Source organism: Eschscholzia californica, unplaced genomic scaffold, assembly GCF_041429995.1.
Source record: "Eschscholzia californica isolate CP2 unplaced genomic scaffold, dmEscCali1.0.p SCAF_1, whole genome shotgun sequence".
Lineage (NCBI taxonomy): Eukaryota > Viridiplantae > Streptophyta > Magnoliopsida > Ranunculales > Papaveraceae > Eschscholzia > Eschscholzia californica.
In genome coordinates this window covers 70,836,667-70,859,709 of record NW_028238198.1, presented here as the reverse complement: position 1 = coordinate 70,859,709, position 23,043 = coordinate 70,836,667, and the positions used below count along the sequence as shown (strand labels likewise).

The 23,043-nt window shown below is 36.1% G+C and overlaps 1 protein-coding gene and 1 long non-coding RNA gene across 4 annotated transcripts; one reads left to right on the top strand and one right to left on the bottom strand.

The window, feature by feature from the left end:
- Positions 1–6,439: 6,439 nt before the first annotated feature.
- On the bottom strand, positions 6,440–10,847 carry LOC147568773 (uncharacterized). Of its 2 annotated transcripts, none has more exons than XR_015237169.1 (5): positions 9,533–10,847; positions 9,163–9,350; positions 8,126–8,977; positions 7,630–7,800; positions 6,440–7,536 (listed from the first exon to the last, which is right to left on the bottom strand). It is a non-coding gene; the product is annotated as an uncharacterized LOC147568773 (long non-coding RNA). The 2 variants fall into 2 exon arrangements; XR_015237176.1 differs by having other exon boundaries at positions 7,005–7,536; positions 8,126–8,263.
- A 6,605-nt stretch (positions 10,848–17,452) lies between these two features.
- Positions 17,453–22,510, top strand: LOC147568772 (putative syntaxin-131). 2 transcript variants are annotated; one of them, XM_086655188.1, is made up of 14 exons: positions 17,453–17,546; positions 17,631–17,696; positions 18,995–19,075; positions 19,230–19,286; positions 19,706–19,754; positions 19,944–20,032; positions 20,125–20,198; positions 20,400–20,442; positions 20,534–20,594; positions 20,717–20,742; positions 20,829–20,906; positions 21,167–21,247; positions 21,762–21,827; positions 22,140–22,510. In XM_086655188.1, exons 2-14 carry the CDS (start codon positions 17,679–17,681, stop codon positions 22,311–22,313), a joined length of 897 nt encoding a protein of 298 aa, XP_086511314.1. In that variant the 5' UTR covers positions 17,453–17,546; positions 17,631–17,678; the 3' UTR covers positions 22,314–22,510. The 2 variants fall into 2 exon arrangements, with proteins under 2 accessions (XP_086511314.1, XP_086511313.1); XM_086655187.1 differs by having other exon boundaries at positions 17,473–17,696.
- The last annotated feature ends 533 nt before the right edge of the window (positions 22,511–23,043 follow it).

Sequence of the window (23,043 nt, the reverse complement as noted above, 5' to 3'; positions counted from 1 at the left end):
GATATGTTTATGGGACACTCCCATGATTATATCTCACTCCCACTAGTCATATCCTAGATCAATTTGTCACTCTTATGTGTAACCCGTTGTAGGATCCGATCGAAGTTAGCCGCGAATTACTTCGTAATTTGACGATCGTAGTTGGTCTCTAGCTACAACTCTACGATCCCTAAATCAATCAGACTTGATGATCTTCCACATCAATTATCCTATCCGACAAATTGTTCGCATTGTCACCTTGGTCGAAGGACATCTCCTTCAACTCCTTCAACCTCGGCGGCAGAACGCCTATAGCCTTCCTTACACCCTCCTTGCTTAATTTCTTTCATAAACACATTTTCAGTCAAGGAATTCCCACCTCAGACTATAAAATGGGTAGTAAGGAGGCAAGGTCAGTATTTTGTTGTGTTTCGTCTTCTCATGTTTCATTTGTGTTTGTAAGTCATCTTCACACCAATTTTTTTTTTAATCTTCCATGTCAAATGAATTCATTTCTATACTATGCTTATGCATGATTTTGGACAAGCATTACAACTCACCCTCATGTTGGTAATTGCATGGCCAAGTTAATTTGACTCATCACCACTTGACGCCTTTGGCAGGATCGCGTACATCTGTTTTAGGTTGTTTCTTTATCTGTGACTTTGTCTATTTACGGGCTCAAACTATTAGAATAACTCTTGATGGCCGAAACATCGTTCCAGTCCCTGTCATGTCCCATTAGTATTGCATTTTTCGTTGCATAATTTCTGTAATAATGGCTAATTTACTTTGAGTTTGTGAATCATGTACGTACAGGTTCATGCAACAATTACGCATTCTAAGATACATAAAATTGATCCTCACGACCGCGGATCTTTTAGAACTCTTATTTTCTCTAGTAATGGCACTCATTCAAGTTATGGAAGTTAATGTTACTGCCAATTGTATATTCCTTCACATTTGGTGATCTAAATATCCAAAATGCATAATACTGACCCACATTACCAATTGATAGCCTGGAGAAAGTAATAAGTTCTCTTTCGCAAAGTTGAGAGATGTCGAAATTTTGTGGCAGCTCTATGAGCTACAAGTCAACTGCATTGTACCTACCTGCATTCATTCACGAAAGTTGTTCAACTTCCCTAAGATATAATCAATGATGATTAACTCTTATAGTCTTCTTCTGTTTCTTTTAAAAGGTTGTTCGATGATGATAGATACTTCAATACTCTCAGAAATCCAAGCCATAACATCTCAAAACCCTTAACTTTCAGAGCTATGGAGTCCAGTTTTAATGGTGATGTCACAGGAATACCAACTAAAGTTTGGAAACTTTAAAGACAGAGTATTTTAAATCTTTATGTAAACCTGTTAGTGATTTCATTATGGTTTTCACTAAAACATTATGTGACTCAGTAACATCCTTTTCTTTTACTCATTAAATTGTGTTTCAGGAGTAACTGGAGGAGGATGACTAAGAATGCAGTTTGGTGTTTGCGAGTTTGATGTGTTTGCAGCAATGTCTGAAATAATTTGTTTTTTTGTCTTCTCTTCTCATTTTCATGGTGATGTTCCTTACTAATAGTTTTTCCTTCAGTAGAATTGTTCGTTTTCTTGAAAGTTACAAATTATTCTTGCATATGGTAAAACAATCGCAATCATTTATAAGTATTTAGTAAATTCCAATGTTTCAACATTCAAACATTGGGTTTGCTTCACATAATTATGATAACGATATGTCTATTATTGCAGACTAAAGGTCTTTTGATAATAGGAGATAAACAACTTTACATCGTGTATAATGATGCTTAACGAAACCGCTCTTGCACGGGTTAATACCTAGTATGTTTAATAAAGCACGTACTTTCTTATTGAAATTTGTCTAAATCTCAAACAAAAGTAAGATTTTCAAATAAAAATTAGGTTTTTACAGAGTAGAATCACTACCACAACTAGGCACCATCTTCTCCATCAACCACCACTATTTTCATCTCTCACGCTTTCTTAGCCTAACCCCTTCCTCAAACAGAGGTTTTCTCCCCTTCTGTCAAAAGGAAGAGTATAAGCCTTAATTTTAACTAAAAGAAAGAACCACATGGTTATTATCTAAGAAGTTAAAGATTAAGAAGAAGCTGAAGGAAAACTTACAGGTTGATAAGGTTACAGAAACCAGTATTTATAATTGTATATATGAATCTGATTGTATATGAAGAAAAAGAAACAGAGTGGGTATTGAGGAGAAAACAGAGGAGGAAGTTGATCTTCTTGGGAATTTCAGCAAATATGGGGAAAAGTAAAGAAGTTGATTAATGAGAAACAAACCCTTTTTGAATTCCGAAGAGGAAGTCTGAATTTCGAGTCGGTTTGATTATCCTTGGTTGTCGTTCTGTCTTCCACATTTCTCTCATAATCAGTCACACTTACTACTGTCTTGTCCCAGACTCAACAGTGTCGCCGTACCCTTTATTGACACTCCTGGTATCCACATCAAAACTGGTTTAGTGAGGCAAGTGTGCAGTGGGGTGGAGATGAATGTGTAACCTTAGCACTATACCCGTTATCGATTGGTGTTTTATGGGATGCTTGCCCTATTCATTAACCCAATGGAGATCATCACGAGACGGACCGTTATCTTCTCATTCAGCATTACCCACCACCACCATATTATCCATCCACAACCACTCTCTTCATCTCTCCCCAGGTTCTCTTTTACCTCTTCCTAACAAACAAAGGGTTTTCTCCCTTTCAGTTGTGACTTGTGTCTAAATGAATCTATTGTCCCAACGTATAGCGGTATAGGAAGATTTTCTATCTAAATTCTCAGAGTTAGCAGTCACCCTTTGGCTGCTGCATTCATTATGTTTGATCTATGAAAAAGAAAATACTATTGCACAAGATCTTATGCCACAATAATAAATTTCCATGAATTAGATTTTGCGAAAAATAAATACAACGATAAGCTTATCACCCTAAACTTTCGATTCTTCCATCCTCTTTCAGCCATAGAGAAAAATCATATCTAGCTAGAAGAAACCATTTAGACATCCTACATTAACCTATCTAGACACAAATCTAATACAAAAAATACCTATATAAACTCATCAAAGATAAACTTCTTTTGTCCTGAAATCATTTCCCACTGCAAGAGTAAAAGACTAATCTTACTTTCAACTGCTGACAGGTTTTTTTGGGCCATTTTCACCTCTTGGTTTGCTAATACCAACTTCTCCTCTGCATCGATTAACCTCGCCTTCGCCACATCTTTCTCCACTATAGCAACCTTAAGCTTCTCTTCCTCCACATAGAAATCATGTTTAACCCTGTCAAAGCATTCCCTAAGCCACATTAAGTTGAACTCGAGTTTCTCAGCCATCTTTATCTTCTTCTCCCATGAGTCCATCATTCCAAAAGAAACCTCGGAAGAACGACATTGATGCATCTCTGTAATGCAAATCATTATATCCGAAACCACTGCGACTTGGCCATAATAAGATGTCAGGACTTTGCTTGTAGCAATATGCCCATACTTTAACCAGATTTGTGTATATAAAGATGATTGTGATTTCAACACATTGAAGCCGCCAATATTTTCATACTTGTCAGTGTCAAAGCTTTGACCATGTTGACCTCCTTCAAATAGTTGACCAGCAGTTGGATACTCGGACAAGCTCGACGTTTTACTTGGTTGTTCTGCAAGCCCAGAATCTATGTTCCCACCAAATGTCGGTGTTAATATAACGCTGATGATCTGGTAAAATGAGAAAGAAAGAAAGAGAACACAAATGCTGTTCCTAGCAACCTTTTTGCAGTTTTGTGTCAAGCTCTCTGTCACCCCATTGATATAAATATCAGCTTCAACAATAATAGTATCATTAACAATGTACCCTCTAAGACTGTTTTTGAGCCCATCATGAGGCATCATGCGCGGAAACCCCCGACTATGCCCTCTATCAGTGAATTGATGTTTAGAGGCTGTAAAATGCAAACGGTACATAACGGACAGTGAGATATCGAAATGATTTTAATCGTCATTTATTTGACAAGCTAAAATTGAGATTTTATTCAAATGTCTCATAGGAACTATATCACCGTAGTGCATTACCCAAAATAGCCAACACCCATGAATCAGATTGAGAGGCTCCAAAAAGGATGTACGAATAACAGAGACAAGCATATATTACTTTGTAGTTTTACTAAAGCAGTGTTTGTTTTTTCTCTCAAGTCAGATTTGAAATCAACCTCAACGTCCAAATCGATAGGTCAGATTCGTATTGCTTGTTTTTTACAAACTCTACTGAATGGCTGTTTCGGGTCATTTTGATAAAGACAAGTTAGATTCAAACGAGTCAGCCAAGAGTAAGAATCAGATAATAATAAGAAGAAAAAAGACCACAAGCTAAGAGTCTGAAAAAGGGTCACTTGTGTCTCAAGTGCATAAACTTGTAGTGGCATAACATTCCTAAAACTAAATGTCGAAATCATAGGGAAAAATTAAAATTTTGGTTTCATAATGTAAGTAAATAACAAAAAGAAAGATAATTTCACCTCTTGTCTCTGTGTATGTGTTATCAATTTGATCAACAACAGCTAATTTGAATTCCACAAAGAGCTCACTGAGAGGATAAATTTGAAGATAAATCGACAAAAAAGAACCTTCTTCCCTCTTCCTCTCTGGATATATCACCAACCGACTAAAGGCAAAGTCGCAAAAGTTAGAGGAATGAACTAACAAGTAACAAACAATCCAATATAATAACTAGTGATGAGATGCTCTTTCTCCCTAGAGTTCAAATTTGATGTTCTGGATTCCATATGTCATCAATGAATCAGATACATGATTATAGTACTCTTAGGTAGTGTGTGCTCAATGGACTAAAAGAAAATCAGCCGTTCAATCTGTTTAGACATAATGTAGTGATGGGAATAAATTCGAGGGGGGTTCTCATGTGACTGGAGCTTCCAATGATTCTTACCCTACTTCTGCCTAGACTCTACCCAACTGCGTGTTGGAATATATTGCTAACAATTTGAAATGGAAAAATCAGAAAATGATGTTGTACACGAAAACTTCAAAGCTCGATTATATCGATTCTTTTAGACAGAAATTCGCCCCCTTCTGGTAAAACCACGGGTCCACGAGTACACAATGGGTATGGAATTTTGCCTTCAGGATACGATGAAGTCTTTACAACTATCTCGGTCGTAATTGACTAGTATGTACGCTTTGACCAAAATCAAGAACAATGCCAAATAGAAAACGACTCCAAAATTCCAAATAACTTGATAATATAAAAAACCCAACATGACTCTGTTAATAACAAATGCTAGAATACGAGAGTAGGACATGACAAGACAGACATGTTCAAATATTTGGGGGAACAAGATTCTAGTCAATTACGACCTCGAGTCAGATGTCCAACGATATTTCCAATATTTTGAATCAGGGTTTTCAATCTTGACTGGTTCATTCTCCATTTTGTTAACTTGCTTGTTTCAATCCTGACACGAAAAAGAAGAAAAAAAAATAGCCCTTTTTTGCAGAAATATGGGGAAAGTAAAAAAGTTGAATAATAAGAAACCAACCCTTTTTGTAGTCCAAAGGGGAAGCCTGAATTTTGGGGCACCCAATCAGGGCAGATTCAGTTATTGTTTATCGAAAATGAAGGCCTAACACAATACCCACGTTGTTAATTAGTAGGGTTTATCCGATGCTTTCCCTATTCATTAACCCAGTCGGAATCCTCACAAGAAGTCTACTAGGGACAACTGCCGACATCCCGGTGGATGTTTCGCGGTTACTGTTGAATCCTCCCATGGTGGTGGTGGTGGTGGTGGTGGTGGTGGAGGAAGGGAGAGTGGTAGTGTTGGTCATTTAAGTGTGAGTAGTTGGGTAGTCTTCTGCCTCTTACTCGAAAATTTAGTTGAAGAGGTTGTGTCCTTCTTTCTTCCTTAGAACGAGTTAACCACTTACAAACAACTGCTTGTTCAGTTAGTTGTGCATCTACTAAAAAAATTAGGAGATTAAAATTTCCATACTTGATCGAAACAAAAAGATGATCTTTTGAATTCACACAAATATAGGGAAATTAAATTTGATTTGTAACCAACCAGTTGGTAACAAATCAAAAACCATTAGCTTCTCCTTCAGCATCAGTAACCAGTTGATGAACCAAAAACAATTAGGGAGATGCTAGAGTGCCCAGTTTTTAGCCCATTAAATTGCCCAGCTGATGTGGAATAACTAAAAGACAAGGGTTTTTCAAAGTTTGACTACGGTGGGGACCGCTTTTATTTCTAAATAAGGAAAGTTGGGCAATTTAATGGGCAAAATTGCTGGGCACTCTATCATTTCCCAAACAATTATTTGACCGCTATTACTACTACCATAAACCATTAGTTCTCCTTCACCATCAATAACCAATCTTTATTCTAATCTTCACCGTTAACCACAACTATATGAAAGAGATGTCCTTTGATCAAGAAGACAATACGATAAAATGGTCAGAAAGGATCACCTCATATTGTTAGAGAAGTAACACTTGAGTTCAACATGATAACTAGAACTGAAGAAACCTAACGCATTTCCTAAAACATCACTATTTGCTGAGAGATCATACCATAACCACCTAGCTAGATAAAATCTAATACATAAACCCTAAAGAAACTCATCAAAAGATAAACCTCCCTTTTTCTGGAAGCATTTCCTTCTGTAAGAGTAAAGAACTAATCTTACTTTCTACTGCTGACAGTTTTTCTTGAGCCATTACCACCTCCTTGTTTGCTAACACCAACTTCTCTTCTGCATCAATCAACTTCGCCTTTGCCACATCTTTCTCCACTAAAGCAACCTTGAGCTTCTCTTCCACATAGAAATCATTTTTTACCATATCGAAGCATTCTCGAAGCCACACTATGTTGAATTCAAGTTTATCAGCCATCTTTATCTTCTTCTCCCACGAGTCGATCATTTTAGAAGAAAGCTCGGATGAATGACATTGATGAATCTCTGTAATGCAAATCATTTTATCTGAAACCACTGCAACTTGGCCATAATACGAAGATGTCACAACTTTGCTTGTAGCAATATGACCATATTTCAACTAGATTTGTGTATATAAAGATGCTTGGGATTTCAGCACACTGAAGCCTCCAATATCTTCGAATTTGTTATCAACAAAGCTTTGACCATGTTGACCTTCGTCGAACAGTTGACCCAGGGTGGGATACTCACACAAACGCGTTGGTTTACTTGCTTGTTTCGCTAGCCCAGAATCTATGTTCCCACGAAAAGTTGGTGTTGCGGGTTCTACTAGTGTCCAAGTTTCTTCTCCTTGTTCCTCGACTTCAGTTTCACTGTTACAACTTACAACCACTTTTCTCTCCAAGAGGTATCATGACTTCGCCTTGTCGATCAACATTGAGCTCTTCGATTGGTTTGACTTCTTCAGATGAGCTTTTCGAGATAACTTGTCCATAAAGTTGATCCTTGTTAGCTGAAGGGGGCACAACATCAGCATGAGCTTCCATCAAATGTTCTGACTTGCCTGAGACCACCTGAAATACATAAAATACATTAGACGTTCAATAAAATGCTGAAGATCTGTTAAAATGAGAAAGAAATAGAACACAAATGATGTTCCTAGTAACCTTTTCGGAGTTCTGTGTCAAGCTCTCCGTAACCCCATCGATATAAATATCAGCTTCAACAATAACAGTATCATTAACAATGTACCCTCTATGACGGTTCATGAGTTCTAAAAGGCAACATGTGCGCAAACCCCCAATCACGCTGTTTTACAGTGGATCGATGTCTAGAAGCTGTAAAATGCAAAAGAGAGATAACGGACACTGAGACATAATCCAAAATATTACATAAAAACTGTATCATCATAGTACATTACTCAAAATAGACAAGAACCATGAATCAGTTTAAGGCTTCCAAAAAAAGGAGACAAATAAAAATTACCTACAGTTTTACTAATTAATGAGTGTTTGTTTTTTCTCCTAAGCCAGATTTGAAGTCTGACTCATGGTCCAAATTAAAATTTCAGATTTAAATCTTTTGTTCTTTACTGGCTTGTAGGGAAAAAGAAATTTTGCTTTGGTAATTTATGTAAATAACAAAAAATAAAGATACTATTACCTTTCACCACGGTGTATGTGCTATCATTTTGATCAACAACAGCTAATTCGAGCTCCACAGAGGGCTCATCGAGAGGATCAGTGTCAAGGTATATCGACAAAAAAAGAACCTTCCGTCTTCGGAAATATCAGCAACCGACTAAAGGTAAAGTGACGAAAGTAAGAGGACTGAACTAAGAAGTAATAAATGAACCAACAATGAATTAAATCCAAGGTTTTAGTATTCTTAGGTAGCGCTTGTTTTATTCTCGTTCTTTAAATCTTACTCGTTTGAGTAAGAATCATCTATGAATTCAAGGGTCCTGCTACCCGCAACCCGCCTGAATGGCTCTTAGCAGGCGGCTCTATTAGCACTCGACCGATTTTGAATTTCGGTGTAGGCACCCGGTTTAGCCACCCCTCCACCACTTCTTCTTCCTCCTCTACTCCCACCACTACAACCGTCGTCCCACTATCACCTCCACCATCTCTAAGTCTCTGACCACCATTTTTCTCTCTCTCTCTCTTTCTCCTTTTTTTTTCCTCTGTCTCCCTCTTTCTAGATTTGAGTCGGTAATCGATCGACTGAAACCCTCTAGAGAAAGAGAAATCAACTGAAACATAGGGTTTTGAGTCGATCCTAAAGAGAGAAGATAATGGTAGTGGTCGTGGAGGTGGTGGAGTTTTTTATGATTGGGCTTTTAAGCGTGCCGACAATGCCAGTCTGTCGACTACAATTTTCCGGGGGCAACCCTTTCCCGACATCAGATCTGGGTGCTAAGAGAGTGCTTCGGTAAGTGCTCATTGACCCGAGTTAAACTAACCACCCCCCCTCTAGGAGCCATTCCACACCTGTGGACAGCAGGGCCTTTAACTGAAATGAGCACAAGGAAAATCAGCCATGCAAACGATAGATGGACAGGATCAAACATTGTGAAATCAAATTCGAGTCAATTACAACCTCAAATCAGGTTTCAAATCTGACTTATAAAACAAACAAACACTACTACCTTAGAAAGAAAACTGAAACAAAACTATAGGGAAAGAAAATCAACATACCAGGTACAAGGACCAACAAAGAATTTATCAAAGTAATAATGTTGGATCTTCAAACTAGAAAAGCCTTTAATTATCCATCTATATTTCCAATATTTCGAATTAGGATTCTCCATTAATTGTGACTGCTTGCTTCACTCTTGATCAGAAAAAGAAGACAAAAATAAGCTCAAGGATGGTTTCTCTAGAATCTGCTCGTAACCATGAAAACAACATTTGTATCAATTTAACCAAACTACAATTATAGAGTGAATCCCTGAATTTAAATTTAAAAATAAAATCACAAGGGGAATCTACGAGAATTCTACCTTCTACTTAAACATAAGAGTTGGCCTGCAATTTTTTTATAATAAGAAGGTGAAGAAGAACTTACAAGTTAATAAGGCTAGGGAAACATGGAGAGGTTTAGAGCAAGAAATTGAAGCTTTAGAGGAGAGATCTTTGGGTATTTATAGAAATATGAGGGAAGGTAAACATGAGTTAGAGTATCTCCAAAGGTTGTTGCCAATCTGCCAAAATGGCAAGACTCACTCCAAAGACTATTTCACCAAATTCCATTTTTATCAATGAATCATCATTAATTTGTGTAAGATCAACTAATGATCAACAAGAAGAAAATGAACAAAGTGATGAAGGAGATGAACCCTCACAGAAAGTTAAATCACTTGTGCAAGAAATCTGAATTCGAAGACGACGGTGATGATGAATCTGATTCTAGAGACAAAGGTATGTCCTCTCCAAAATCCAACCCAGCTTCAACAAAAGCACCTTCCAAACACCCATCTAAGGAAGAGGACGAATCTGATTCTGAAGATGTGGAGAAACCTGAACAGGAGAACATTGTCATGAGTCTTGTTACTGTTCAAGCAGCAGCTTCCAAAAGCACATCTTAGGGTGATAAAACAGAGTCAAAAGCAAAGAAGAAGAAAGTTGATGGTGCTGGCGGAGACAATGATGAGGAGAAGGAAGTTGAAGAAGGAGAAAAACCTAAGAAGTGGTTCCAAAGATTGTGGAGTGAAGAAGATGAGTTTGTTATATTGATATCTATAAGTCTCTACAAGAAACAAGGTCACGAAGTAACCTCTAATCTTCAAAAATTTCTACACAATATTCAGGGAAATCTGCATATTAATGTTAATAGGGATCAATTAACAAATAAATTAGAAAGATGAAGAGTAAATTTCTAACCAATTATTAAAAAGGAAAACTCACTTTCATGAAAAGGTCTGAAACTTTTCAGCTTGTGAAAGAGATATGGAGAGGTCAACAATGAAATAACAGTAACGATGGTGTTGGTGGTAGTAAGAATCAACCTGATAGATCAATAGAAGAAACAACGTCTTTATATCCTTTTTTAACTAGGGAATGCCCGACCTTATCTAATAGTACTAATGGGACAAGTCTAATACTCATTTTCTGAAAAGAAGGCTATGAAATTTGAAAACTATTGGACGGAAGTGAACAAAGAAGAGGTCAAAACTTTTTTAACGAAGGTCACAATACAAAAACAACAACTTAAGGAGGTTTGAAGGCACCCAAGTCATCTGATTCTTAGGTTTGAGACTTCTACTTAAAGTTTTTTCTATTAGAGCTTCAAAATTGATGTTTCGTTAATATAGTCTAATGTTCTGGATGTCTTTTTTGTTAGTAAGGTAATATTGTGTTTGTGATTTGACCCCACTTAGATATGGATGTCTCCTTGGGTTCAAGACACAAATAAAATATTACCTTACTAACAAAAGAAATATCTAGAACATTAGACTAAATCAACTAAACATCAATTTTGAAGCTCGAAGAGAAAAAACTTAAAATAGAAGTCTTAAACCTAAGAATCAGATGACTTGGGTGCCTTCAAAACCTCCTTAATTTGTTGTTTTTGTATTGTGTCCCTCTTTAAAAAAACATGACATCTTCTTCGTTCACTTCCATCCAATAATTTTCAAATTTCAGAGCCTTCCTACCGGAAAATTAGCATCGGACTTGTCCTATTAATACTATTAGATAAGTTCAGAGATTGCATAGTTAAAAAAGGAAACAAAGACTTCATTTCCTCCATTGATCTACTAAAATGATTATTACTACCACTAGCAGCATCTTTAGTGTTATTTCCTTATTGACCTCCTCATATCTCTTTCATTAGCTGAAAAGCTTTAGACCTCTTCATGAAAGTGGATTTTTCTTTTTGATAATTGCTTAGATATTTACTCATCATCATTCTAATCTTGTTTGTTAATTGATCCATATTAACATCAACATGCTGATTTTCCTTAATATTATCTAAAAAATTTGAAAGATTAAACGTTACTTCCTGACCTTGTTTCTTGTAGAGACTTATAGAACTCGGTATAACTAGCTCATCTTATTCACTCTACAATCTCTAGAACCACTTCTTAAGTTTTTTTCCTTCTTCAACTTCTTTCTCCTCATCATCATTGTCTCCGCCAGCACTATCAACTATCTTCTTTGCTTTTGACTCTGTTTTATCACCCTGAGGGGGCTTTTGGAAGCTGTTGTTTTAACAGTAACAGGACTCGTGACAGTATTCTCCTATTCAGGGCCTTGTATGGCAAAATATGTTTGTTTCCATATATATAATGAAACCCATGTGACTGGAACAAAGTTTTCTATGTATTAAGAATCAGCAAGCATACCATTCTCAACCCTGCCCAGGTGTGCCACTGCAACCTTCTTCGACTAGATGAATTTGATGCTACACAGTCGACTGGCCACATAAATTTATAAAGTCAAGCTATACAGGAGAATTGTTGGATTATAGAAACATTCATATCCCAACTCACTACGAAGCAGAGTTCTTTAATCTTCAAAGTCTCTAAAGGAACCATCCAACCAAATCGACTTTCTGATTCCCTTTTGATATCGAAGTCTTTCGTGTTTCCAACTTGATTTCTTATAATTGTCCAAAACCAAAACATAGAGACCACACAAAAAATATTAATCTAATAAAGCTCAACAACACATTCACCTATACGCCATGAGTAATTCACTGAATCAAGCCAAGGAGACTATGATCAAGTAAGATTTCTGATCTTCTAAGGAAAAGCAACAATTTCATTAACATCAATCATCTAGAAAAAGACTCAATTACAATAAAATCCTCAAGTCTTTAATAAATTGTGACTGATAAAGGAAGTATATACAGATTTTCTCATTTCCTACTAATAAATGAATATGTTTCAAATAAGAAAAAAAATGCATCACTGTAATGTGCTTCGGTAGATTCAACTTCAACACAACGTACATGAACTAGTTTAAAATCTCCACTAATATCATCCATGGGAACTATTTCAATGGTATTTACTAAAATTACAATAGATCCATTGCCTTAGGGATTGCAAATATAAACGAGAGGGTGAGAGTTGCAACCTGTGCAATAAATAAGCCCATTGTTTGACGCCATAAGTACAACTTAAGATGGTGGGTTTTGACCTTTAAGATTAAACTAGACTTAAATTTTGACTAATAATAACTGGAGTCATTCCTTCGTTACTCGCTTCGATTTGAGCATAAATTTTGTTGACAAACAAGATAAGACTAAAATAAGCATGATATCATTTGAGAGCGGAACCTTTATCTCCTAAAAATTGAAGACATTGATCCTAATATTACTCCGCAAAGATATAACACAAAAAAAAAAATCAAACAAAATATAATACGTTGAGTTATTCTAAATCAATGCAAATGTTAAGTAAGAACAAAGAAAAAACCAAACAGCACAAAACATTTGTTAATCAGGAACAAGAAAACAAACAAACATAAAAACAAACTCATAGTAATGATCTTCTATTCTTCTTCTTTAACCAACAACTTTCTAGTTGAAGAAGCACTGGAACTGTAGACATGGTTTTAAATTAGTTTGTGTAGGTTCCTTTCACATGTTGATGTACCCTATTTCTGATTTTGGCAACATGACCAAGTTTAGTTGCTTCAATTCTACACATGCAAAAGATTTATATCGAACAAAGCAACATTCATATAGAGCCCTACGTTTCTGTCTTTTCAGGTGAGTATATGGGTGTGAGGAGGAATTGAAGATTTCATACTAAACCTCAACTTTTGTAATTCATTTATATACAAAGAAGACAAAGCCAACCCCGAGCCAAAGCGAGCAATGCCTCTCTTCGAGCCCCACTGCCAAAGGGCCACATCGGAAAGAAAAATAAACACGAAAGGTCAACCAAATTTAAAATTATTTGATCTTACCGTAATTAATTATAACATCAAACAAATTAGCGTTATTGCTCATTGGTTGATTATTTTTCTATGCATTGGGGGTCACATATTCAAACCTTAAGATCTGATTTTTTTTTCCATTTTCACTTTCTATCTAATGCAAAAGAATTTGCAATTAAAATGGTGTATCAAGTTTCTGGGACTCGAACACTAGACGTCATGCTAAATGGTCTTTAGAGGTAACCAAATGAGCTACAAGTAACGTCATGAACAAAGCACGCATTTTTATATATTTTAATTGTCAGGGCCGACCCTGAATTTTCAGTGGCCCGAGCCAAGCTAAAATTTGGTGAACCTACTTAAGAGTCTTAACTCTTAACTAAGTAAACACGCATTGTTTATGAACCATGACACAATTAATTTCAAATCTTTTTCCTTCACTTTTATAGACCTAAATGATATTATCTGATAGCTTGATCATAAAGACTATAGAATGAGACCATCACAATTTATTTCTTAAATTGAAGATAACAAAAGAAAGAAGAAATATATAGCGTGTTTGTTTGTGTTAAAGAAAAGAAAGTCAATTTGAATTGCTGAAAGATCAAACACTGATTGTGAATAAAGAACAAATGCACGCAAAAAGTTACAAAAAAGTGAAAAAGAAAATGAGAATTATACTTGACTATGAGGTTTTGAAGAGAGAATAACAAGTATTATGATGAATATTTTAGTTTCTAATACTTATTTTTGTATATCAAGTGTATATAGTGTCTTCTTAAAACAAAGTGGTTTACCACATTTTTTAGTTAATGCAATAATGTAAAAATATTTATGACGTAAGTTTTCTTTAACAGTTTAGAGAAATAGAAAGCGAATATCCAATGGAAATGCAAAAAGAAGTCATATTGATTGAAGATAAACGAACCCCTTCAAAGCACAAAGTTGTCGTTTTATGATTTTATTCAATCTTTCTATTACCCACTCTACAAGATACAATGAAGTTCTATAAATTGTTTACTTTGGTCATGACATTAGTTGTAGCTCATTTGGTTATCTCTAAAGACCATTTAGCATGACGTCTAGTATTCATTTTTTCCCTTCCTACTTACGTGTCGATGATTAAGAGACATCATTCCAATTTTAAAGACTTAATAAAACTCTATTTACTTGATTTGTTGTTACTTATGAGTTTCATTATTAATGTTGTTTCGTTAATTATTTTACCATTACATCAATTATGTTTATGGTTCTGCGATGAAATGTTTTAAATCTGAGTGTACATGGGGTCAACGTGGAAATCGAGATTTGAGGCGTTCCAAAGAGGCCTATGAGATTTTACCTTTGTTCTTTAACTTGCCCGTTACGGTTATTCAATAAAAAAAGATGATTGTACCTTTTGGCGCTGTATATTTGCCTTCAACATTGTCAGCTATGGCAAAATTACCTTCCACATGATGCACATTGGGAGGAGCAATGACAATAAAAAGCACCGCAATATCCGAATTTCCCACGTCACGAAAAGCACCAATTAACTAATGGAAATTACAAAAGTTAGACCAAAATAAAATAAACGCTAGCAACCTTTAAGCAACCCTCAACAGAAAAAAAAAAAAAAAAAAAAAAAAAAACTTAATAAGCAATGAAATGCTTTCCCTTTTTGAGTTTTACTCTGTGGTGGACATTGTAGTTTATGCCATCAAATGCATCTAGTTATGGGTTTTTTCTCTGATTATATCCAACAAAAGTTTGAATCGACTCGAATCAGATTTGAAATGTCTATTTCGTCTGACTTGTCGTGTCTGACTCTCCTTCACGGCTCATGCATGTTGATTTTGAGTATATTTGAATTGGACCATTTGATTTAAACTAGTTAATTAGGTTAGACAATAAGAAAAACACAAACTCTGCCTATGTGACTTTAGAAACTCAGTAGTTTATAACTATAACAAACAAAAGTAAGAACAAAAAAATCAACATATATACCTGGTATGAGAATCACGAATTAAGAAATCATTATAGAAAAGGGTTTAATTGTCCATCCACCTATATCTCCAAAACTTTGACAAAATTTTGAATTAGGGTTTTCAATCTTGATTCACCAATGGACTGACTGACTCTGGTTGTACAACTCCTGATCGAAAAAAATAAACCTATGATGATCCCTTACACAGGAAGATAATCTTCTTGGTACTTACATAGATGTGGGGAAAGAATTTGTTTGGCACTTATGACCAATCCTTTTTAGTAGTAGTCTGAAATGAAATTTCGATTTATGAGCAAACCCTAGCCGTTTTGAATTTCTCTGAATATTAATAACGGCTGAAGATTCTTGTGTCTTTTCCACTTCCCAATATATTTACTGCTGGCGTTGGGGGAGGGACAGTGGGACACCCTCATAAAAGGGGGCTCGTTTGAGGCACGTACAATATAGGGTTATTTCCCTAATGGCCCCCTACTTTGTGACCAGCTTCCCGCCTGGCCCCCTACTTTACGAAAAATATCCATATGGCCCCCTTCCGTTATAACACCGTCACTCTCTCTCCTCCATCATGTTTTCTCTCCCTGCCAACTCACGCCACATCATCTGTTACGCCACCTCATCACCTTCTCCGGCAGAGGTCGCCGGCCGGCCAAATTTCCGGCCGGCGACCTTCAAACTAAAAAAAAAAAATCTCTCTTCCTCTCTCTCTCTCTAAAATTACTCCGGCGAAGGGAGACCTTCGCCGGAGTGGTATGTTCTTCAAGGAACAGACCAGATCTGTTCAGTGAAGAACAGACCGAGATCTGTTCAGTGAAGAGCAGACCGAGATCTGTTCTTCAAGAACAGACCACTCCGGCGAAGGTCTCCCTTCGCCGGAGTAATTTTAGAGAGAGAGAGAGGAAGAGAGAAAAAAAAATTTTTTTTTTTTTTTTTTAGTTTGAAGGTCGTCGGCCAGAAATTTGGCCGGGCGGCGACCTCTGCCGGAGAAGGTGATGAGGTGGCGTAACAAATGATGTGGCGTGAGTTGGCAGAGAGAGAAAACATGATGGAGGAGAGAGAGTGACGGTGTTATAACGGAAGGGGGCCATATGGGTATTTCTCGTAAAGTAGGGGGCCATTAGGGAAATAACCCTACAATATATTGCACTAGGGCATGTAATTTTGAGACGGGTAATTTATTCGAGATTCTAAAGATTAAAGATTTGTTGTGAGATATCAACGTCATAGTGCTGATATGAGTTAAAGTAGATATTTTTCAATAAAAAAAAATTACAACAGATCTTTTAGACAATACATCGTCTCTCGATTGAATATATATTACATTCAATTTGTCTACGTAAAATAAATTTAAATTGCTCCATAAAGAACCTGAATCGATATCTTATATTTTAAAAAAACTTATACAAATAAGCATCATGGAGAGGACATGAAATTGTATCCATATAGTATGTTATTTTCTTTTGTTGAAAGTACCTGTATTATCTACCCATAGTATCCTGGTTAATGGTTTAGCCCATCTTATTTAATTGGCGTCTCTCACAAAGTTATAACAGGTTAAATATCCATTTTACTTTGAATTTACATCATATTTATTACAATCAAATAATAATCAATTGTGTCATTTGGCGCCATATTATCCACTTCAAAAGAAAAAAAAACTCAAACAAGGGCTTTCAAATTGATGTCATAATTTGAAATCTCTTACAATGTAATGCATAATACAACGACCCTAGACTGACGGTGCAGTTGATGCTATTTGAATATGTAAATTCACAAGTTTTTATGTACTTAGCATATAATACTACTTTATTTCTCTTGAATGACACCATGTGTACAGGGGTTTATGTAGATGCACGACTCGCTCCCCCCATCACACGAATTCACGATTATGTTCCTTAACACAATTTTTCATTCGGAGACTAAAAAGTCTAAATGACAAAATATGTGGATCAAATGGAGGAGTTGGCTATTATAGAGGGTTATTTGAGAAAGTGACAGTTTGAGATCCCCAACAACCATATAGGTAGGCACCAAATAAAACCCCATTTGTTTTGAACTTTGGCCTTCTCTCCCGGTTTTTCATCCCAAAAAATCTCTCCTTTTTCTCTCTTTCTCTAGATTGATAGATACAAATCTACAATCTCCTTCCAACTTTCTCTCTTGGCTTCTCCTTTGAAACCCAGAGATCTCTGGTTCAATTACCCAGAACCAGGTTCAAACTCATAAAGGATAACTCAGAAATTTCTTCAATGTTATTTTTTAAGTTTTAGCTCATTAATTGCCGGTTTGATTGAAGGTTCTTGAAATTCAAGTTTCGTCCGATCGTTCGTTTTCCCCCGGAAAGATGAACGACCTTTTATCGGTACTTGTCTAAAAACTATGATCCCATCTTTAATTTCTTCAAATCTTGGATTATGTAATTGGTTTTGATCATACATTGTGGCGTTTGTTTGAGTGATTAGGGATTAACATTTGAAATTTACCCTAAAAAAGAAGATCCTAAGAATCATGGAGTTACCAGAGCATAATCAATTAAGAAAATGATTAAAATTAGAGGACAGCAATAGGTTTACATGTGGTTTCTAGTTTATGTTAATTAGTGTCTTCATTTTCATATTCGAGTGATTAATTTTTAATATTTCCTTCTTAGGAAAAGCAATATATTCATAAATATTTCTTGAGGCAAATAGCACATACGCGATTATTGATAAATCATTCCATCAAGGGCTATGTTTTCATTTGATTTACTAAAGATATAAAATTTAAAACTTGATAGTTAGTTTTCTTGATTTCTATGCTAAGAGCTCTAGCCCTTCAAAAGTTTGTTTATCCGTCTGCATTCACCTTCGCGCGACGTGGGAAGAAAATGAGTTCTGGCATTTTGTTTTAGTGGGTTCCTTTGGGTGTGCTTTCATGGAAAATTGTAGCTCCATCGATTTTGACTTGTGTGTCCATGCTTAGTTGAGATTTGAGAAGGTTCACCAAATTCCTCGAAACCCATAAGAAAAATCCACACATAAATACAATTTGGCTAATTGGTTCCTTTACTTTTTGCACGGTGGATACATGTTCTCTGGTATGATGCATATCCAAACATAGCTTTTGTACCGGTGCTACCTAAATGAAAAAGAGTACATTTTAGGTACTTTAGCTTTCTGCAAGCTCTTGCAAGGGAATAATGTGTCACTTTGTTTAGCTAGTCCTTAATAGGATAATGTGATTGGTAATATTCCATCCTCTTCGTTGGTCCAAATATAAACTTTTGTTCTTTTTTCGGTTGAGAAAGGTGTGATTTATGCTATATCTACTAGGAGTTTTGTCATGTTCTCCATTTCATAGTGATGTAGCCTCACTTAACCAACAAAAATTCCACCAATCACCTTGGCCCCTCCGTGGACCTCGTCTCATGGGTGATCGGACCTTTTCCTTTTTGGGTCTTGGTACAAGACCCGAAAATTGTTCTTTAACAGTCTGCGCAGTCAATACCACCTGACTCCGAAAACATGATTACACCATTAAGAGGATAAGCTTCGCTCTAATTTTTACATGATTCTTTGTAATTTCTCAAGATCTGTCCTAATATTTGTACTTAAGAGTTCAAAATCATCAGATTTTTGCTGGAGAGTAACTTTGTTTTCTTCTTTTACTGGTCCTGTTCAGGGTCCCCTTTACCCTCAAGCTGAAGCCTCAAGGGGACAAACGAATTCCGGAGACTTGGGCTTGGATAAATATTTCAAACAGGTACATGTGCATGACTTGAGTAGCTGATATTCTAACATACAAAGGAGAGTTGTTGCTGAAATCCTTTTAGTGTTTCGTGCAAGCGCGAAATTGATGTCTGACATTGTATGTTTGATAGTACAAAATGATTTACTTGGTCATCTTTTCATGGCAGGTTGAAGACATTGAGAAAGAAATTGATAAACTTAATGGGATATTAAGGAAGCTACAGGTGTATATTATCTTCTCTTTACTTATATGTGGTCTTATAAACGTGGTTGCATTAGCCTTTGCCACTAGTTCGTGCTCCTTCTGGTGTTTTTCACTTTCTGTAAGTTATTTATTTGATTCGAAAAAAAAGGATGGGGATTTCATCGTAAGGAAACTTAAGTGCGCGTTTTAAAATCAAAACTAAGGTTTCAAAATCACTTTGGTTTGAACTACTTGCTTGATGATGAGTGAAACAAATCTTAGGTGACATTTTCACATGTGAACCATGTTATGACAAATTCAAAAGATCTATTAAAACGTTTTGGGCTTTAAAGTGGGTTGCAATTCTCTAAATATGCATGCTGTGGCGCTGCGCCCATATTAATTAATGTCCTGAAACAGGACATACATTGACGTAAACCTACGACTAAATGTTTGCAGGATGCAAACGAGGAGTCGAAGTCTACAACCAAGGCTGCTGCAATGAAAGGTATTCCCATTTTTTTTTATGATATTAATAATATTATATATGAATGCGTATGTATAAATATTGAGAGATGTCATGTTATTTCGTAGAGCATGTTCAAGTGATAGATTTTCCACAGATTATAATTAAGTAGTCTTCTCTATATCATGCTTTCTTCCCAGTGGTCATGACTGATCCTATAATTCGTCGCAGCAACCAAACAGCGTATGGCAAAAGATGTTGATGAAGTTATGAAAATTGCTCTGTCCTCAAAATCCAAAATCGAACAACTAGACAGAGACGTAAAGTTTTGTTTAACACTTCTTTTTTTCTTTTCTCGCAATATACCATTGAAGCTTCTGTTCTGAATTCCCTTTTTTCTTACTTCTTCCAGAATTTAGCAAACAGGGAAAAACCTGGATGCGGAAAAGGAACTGGTGTTGATCGAACCAGAACGGCTAGTACTATGTAAGTTTGCTATTCTCCTTTGTTAGGTTCTTCTCGATAAGAGTGGTTTAGTTCATCTGGGAAGATTCAAGAGCATATCGTATAATTGAGTATTCCACACAATGTAATAGTAAAAGAGAGGATCCATATCACATAGTCTTCTACACAACTTTGTCCTTCTCTAATTTTTTCCTTTTACCCATTCTTGTGTTTGAATTGCAGTGCCTTGAAAAAGAAACTGAGAGATAAGATTTCGGAGTTTCAGGTAAACTCTATTTACGAGATCCTCTATGTATGCCACTTCCCATCTTATTTTTCTTTATTTTGGATCAGACTAAATCTTCTAATCATGGCAGACTCTAAGACAAACCATTCATCAAGAGTATCGAGATGTGGTTGAAAGAAGAGTTTTTACAGGTTCTTACCCCCCCCCCCCCCCCCCCCCCAACATTTATAATAACCTAAAGTTTTTTAATTTTATACAAAAAATATTTATTTCCTGGACTAACTTCCTGACTCGACCGTTTTGTTTGTATCAGTAACTGGTGCAAGAGTTGATGAAGATGTGAGATTCTATTGCCCATTTCGAAACTTGGCTTTCTAAGATAGACATATGCACAAAGTTTGTAATGATTAATTAATACTTTGCAGATGATTGACCACTTAATAGAGACGGGAGAGAGTGAGCAGATATTCCAGAAAGCAATTCAGGAACAAGGTCGAGGCCAGGTTGATCATTCTTCATTCTACCTTTTCAAATTTAAGAGTTCGACGTTCATCTTTACTTTTCCGCGAAAAACATATGCAAACATAATTTTCTTCCAAGATTTTAGCCCGACTGAAGGGGATATATCCTCTGATTAATGATTAACACGGATTGGACTCATGCTCTGTCTCAACCATTTGAATTTCAATGAAGTAACTTAACTTACAAGTTGTGAATGTCTTATAGGTGAGTGCTAAATTATAGAAATGCTTCATGTTTGTAGATAATGGGAACCCTAGCAGAAATTCAAGAACGTCATGAAACTGTTAAAGAGTTGGAGAAAAAACTTCTTGATTTGCAGCAGGTATGTTTTCATAACTACTTACTTGAATGTAAATTGAACTAAAGAACGATCGGACGGCTCGAAATTTGAATAAATATTTTTAATGGAAGTGATGTGGAATACAAGTTTCATGTGCTAGGCATTTAGTCCTACGTTGCTTCGCAAGACCTCCCAGACTTGAGTTATAACATAACATATTGTCTTATATAGTCCCTAGGCGATTTGGGTGGGCTTGGCGCCTAGATTGGACGGAGAAGCCTGGGGTGGTCTAGGGCAGACCATACCATGCAAAAACCTTGTACCGTAGGGAACTAGGGCAATGGGCCGGCGGTACCTAAATCACGACTGCTATTGGGACGGGGGTTACATCCGAAAGTAATGTGCCATCTTGAATGATTTAATGTACCTTTTTGGGCTAATCCCAAACCCAAGAGCATTAAGCAAGCTATGTATGAAAATTTACAACAAAACTTCACTTTCAACTCTATATACTACGCCTAAACTTTTCTTACTTTCATTCCTTGCTTTTTTGTAGGTATTCATGGACATGGCAGTGTTGGTGGACGCACAAGGGGAAATTCTCGACAATATAGAATCACAGGTAATGAGAAATGTATCTGTATAATATCTTGACATAAATTAACCGTGGTACATTTATGACGGGTTGTGAATCAAGATTTACGCATGACCAAAATATAAACCTGCAATTCATAGTGTCGTGTGGTTTTTGATTTGGCTACTGCATGTTTATTCGTTCAGGAAATGAGTTTCGTGTTTAATGTAAAAACAACCCAAATTGTGAAATGGGGAAGGAGAAAATACGGGTTTCCATTGTTTTCTCCGAAATACAAAATAACATAGAGAAGTTTTTGAACTCATATAAGGTTTACTGATTGTATGCTTCCTCCGTCAGGTTTCAAATGCAGTAGATCACGTTCGTACGGGGAATGTTGCTCTCCAGAAAGCGAAGAAAATTAACAAGAACTCGAGGAAATGGACTTGTATAGCTATTATGATCCTTCTTATAATCATTATCATCACTGTTGTCACCGTGTTGAAGCCTTGGACAAGTAAAAATGGTGCATAATCTCCGACACTCTCATCTATAGTGTAATATAATACTATTCTTTCATATTACGTTTGTCGAAATTCTTTTTATTCTTTGTCTATGTTTTGGTGACTTATTCGAGTTCTGTCTATTTGATGGTTTACTTATTGTATCAACTACACCCTGAATTTGTGCTACTTTGAACAAAAAAGTATGATATAAACTAATCAATCTTTCGGAAACCAACACTCCTGGATTGGCGCTTGAGTTTAATTTGTCACATTTTTGTTTCTATTGGATTATTTATTATGTAACTTACTTTCTTTTTTAATTGAAGAAAGGATTTGTTCCTTTTTTTAGTATATTTGAATCTAGAGATTTTTGAGGGGAAATTAACATTTTCTGCCATTGGCAGTCTAAGCTCAAGTATAATCTGTTCTAGAAGGCAGGTTTGTAAATGAAGCTTATTAGGGTAGAAGGTCAAGATCAATGTTACCTGGTACGCAGTTCGCTCTCGTACGTGGTACGAGTACCAGTAACGATATACTACCATGTATCGGTGCGCTAAAAAATACTCTTTTTAGTACGCGCTATCCTAGGATCTAGTATAGTAGTATATTGTAGACTATTTTTACTAGACCATAAATGCATCCTGCGATGCATATAAAATATTTACACCTAATTTAAGCCATTTTATCTGTATTAGGTGTATTAGGTGTCGTTTAGCATCACAAAAATTAGTAACATTTTTTGTTTAAATAAACAAAAA